At 39.8% G+C, this 3,366-nt stretch overlaps 1 protein-coding gene across 1 annotated transcript in view; it reads right to left on the reverse strand.

The window, feature by feature from the left end:
- adam22 (ADAM metallopeptidase domain 22) overlaps positions 1-2,997 on the reverse strand; it is a gene marked incomplete at both ends in the record, with an annotated part of 44,697 nt that extends 41,700 nt beyond the window's left edge. The window contains 1 exon segment of the mRNA XM_014033053.1: positions 2,921-2,997. Within this exon segment, the coding sequence (XP_013888507.1) occupies positions 2,921-2,997 (77 nt within the window).
- Between the last annotated feature and the right edge of the window lie 369 nt (positions 2,998-3,366).

Here is a 3,366-nt window from a genome sequence, read left to right on the forward strand (position 1 = left end):
TTTTGTCAACTCTGAGTGGAATTTTTATGCCGTTATTATAACTTGTGTTTTATGCATATAATAATTTTTATTAATATTTGTATGTTTATTCTTGTCATATATCTAAAATAAATTACTTTGTTTGAGAAATCTGACAAGATCACAAGTTCTTTTCTCATTCATGATCAGAGGGGTGTTTCATTATTTCTTGATTTCATTTCTTGCAAGATCTTGTGGAACATGACTTTTGTGAGATTAAGCTGGTATTAATCTCATAAGAGCAGGGTTCTTACACAAGCAAGAAGCAGTTTTAATTCCAGACTGTACGGCAGTGTGCTGGGATGGATGGCTACCAGAACACTGCCTGATCAAACAGATGGGTTTTAGTTTAAAAGCATCCAGATTATGGATGATCCAGCAGCTCACCAGTCTTGGTGCATATGCCTACTGTACTAGCAGAATTAGTAAAAGTTCTTGTTCTGCCAGAGGAACCTATAGAGATCAGAAGGATTGTCCTGGTTCAGAACCAAAACCATCTCTTTGACACAGTCTGGTGCTCGGCCGTGGAGGGCCACAAATAAAAACAATCATTTCTTTTAATCAACCCTAAAATTAAGATAGCCAGTGTAAGGACTTTCCAACAGGTCTAATGTGAGCTCTGGTTGGTCCTATAAGGAGGCTGAGTCATTTCAAACACAACAAACCATCTAAAAACTGACTGAATTTCATAAATAAACTAAACTTCAAAAACAAACATAAAACCACAGGATTATGTTGGGCTGAGCGATCATCATGGTACGATGAATGATGACTTTGGGACCAAAGCACAAACTGCCACACAATCACCATTCATTAAATTTTTCACAGCATGGCTCTAGATTATGTCAACAATGATTGATTTACTCTTAATGTTCTCATGAATCTAGACGTTTGTTGTTTATATTTGTTTTGCAGGTGACAGTCAGATGGACCGTCTACAGCTGAGATGATGTTAGCGTTCATCCCACAGTGTGTCACAGATGAATGAACATTGTGTGTCCGTGTGACAACTTGTGTGTAGATGTATGCGTGACACATTCATTCCAGCCAATGCATCATTCAGAGAGCAGAAACATGTTGCTGTAAACCTGGGAAGTCCTGTGATGAAAGATTTCTGTGAGAGAGAACGATTTCCACCGTGATGAAGTGTTGCTGCAGGTGTGTGTCCAACCAGTGAGTCAGAACAACCTGCAGGTGTGTGTCCAGGTGTGTGTCCAACCAGTGGGTCAGAACAACCTGCAGGTGTGTGTCCAACCAGTGAGTCAGAACAACCTGCAGGTGTGTGTCCAACCAGTGGGTCAGAACAACCTGACAAAGACGTGAGGAGACAGTTTTGGGAGAAATAAATTGTCAATAAAGAGGAAATGAGGAGCAGGAGGAGCTTGTTTCCCATCATCACAGCTGTGATCAGTATCAGTGTCTGACACTGTAAATCACTTCCTGTTATGAAGAAGCCTGTAAATCACACCTGAAGCCCAACAGCTCTTATTTATGTCTCCATGTGTTCATAAAACAGGCAGTAAACAGCTCTGTGAGCAGAAAAATGGCTTCTGAATAACAGCACGAAACTCAAGTTCAGATCTGGAACATGTTAATTGTGTTTACGCTAAATAAAAGTTCATTTCAAAGTGCAGTGGTGGGCACAGTTTGGTTAATTAATAGCTAAAAGAGGAGCAAACTTTTTGTCAAGAGGATTAGAGTTTTTATCACTTTAAAACCATTATAAAAAATGAGCTTCCACTACATGAAGTTGTGCTTTAAGTCTGCTAACGAAAACAACAACAATCCTCACAATGTAGCGCTGCATGTTTGTGTCATACACCTTCTGTTTGCATGTAGCATCTTTAGCATTTTCTGATTCAAATGTTGTTTTACTGTTTGGTGGCAGAAGGTTTTATATAATCTTAATGATAATAATGATTTAGTCTTATATAGAGCTTTTCAAGACACTCAGATACTTTACAGTTTTCATTCATTCACACACTTTCACTCACTGATGGTGATAAGCTACAATGTAGCCACATCTACCCAGGAGGAGCTGCCATGCTGCGCCACTGGACCCTCTGACCACCACCAGGATCGAACCGGCAACCCAGCAGCTACAGGACAACTGACCGTAACCACTCTGCCACAGTCGCCCCGATAACTAAAAACATTCTGACATTTCTGTGGATAGCACACATGTAGACTGAGTTAGCGGTTAGCGTTAGCTTCCACACTTTTTTTACCAGTTTAATTACTTTGTTTTTGCAAATGTTTTTTTACATAGCAGGTTGGTGGTTAGCAAAGCCAACTGTTTGGTAATAAAGTGTTTTTTAGGCCACTGATGTGCGACTCCTCATGATTACCATGCAGCGTTACATTCTAAGAGTAACTGTAAATCATTTAAAAAATAAATAAAACAAAAAATGTAAGTGATCCAGAAAAGGCCTGCAGCTCATTTGGTGTGGCATCATCATGCAGTAAGAACCAAACAAGAACACAGAAGAGCTAAACAGTTAGCAGATAAATGCCACACAGCTCTGTTAGCAGGAGGAAATGCTGCGGGCACAGCATGGGCACAGGGTCACATAGTGCACTGTATTTAAAAACATGTATGGAACTGAATTTACATTAATATTTATGTTGCACAGTTAGTAAATGATAATTTTCTTAATGTTTTTACTTGAAAAGTTGTGAAAATGCTGTTCCTTACTGTACTATATTTTCAGTTTCCACGATATCTGTTAGGCTCCATGAAAGACTGAGTCCACTGTTAGTGTTTCACTGGATTTCAAGAAGTAAGTCAACATTTAAATAATCAAATGATCATTTTTAAGATGTTAAAACCCTGTTCACTCACAAACATGACTTCAGCCATCAGCCAGCCAAGACAAAGAGGAGCTGAACTACATTTACTCACCGATTCAAGTCCACGTCCAAAATTAATTTTTGTCCAAAAGCATCGACCTGAAAGCTTGCCTGGGCCACATGGTCCACCTAAAAGTGCAGAAAAAACACGTTATTCACAACTGAAGGCAGGCGCAGTCGTGTTTCAGGCCATTAACGTTCACATGGATGAGCTCTCTACACTGATGATGGTTTGCATGTTTCCCCAGCACCGATCAGCAGGAAAAATCCTGCTTTCATTAAGTCATCCAGATTGGTTTTATTGGACCGGAGGTGAATTTATCTTTTCTGAGGCTGCAACCATAAAAACTGGAGCTGTTAGTCAGAAATTCATTTTACTTTGACACATTCACCTCATTTGTAAAGAAGCTTCATGAAACCAGGACTTTCTCAGATCCCACTGAGTTTCTGCAGCAGGCTCTGATTTACTCTGAGAGATGACCACATGTGGTGCAGGCT

The sequence above is a fragment of the Austrofundulus limnaeus genome, unplaced genomic scaffold (genome assembly GCF_001266775.1).
Source record: "Austrofundulus limnaeus strain Quisiro unplaced genomic scaffold, Austrofundulus_limnaeus-1.0 Scaffold1611, whole genome shotgun sequence".
In the NCBI taxonomy this organism is placed as follows: domain Eukaryota; kingdom Metazoa; phylum Chordata; class Actinopteri; order Cyprinodontiformes; family Rivulidae; genus Austrofundulus; species Austrofundulus limnaeus.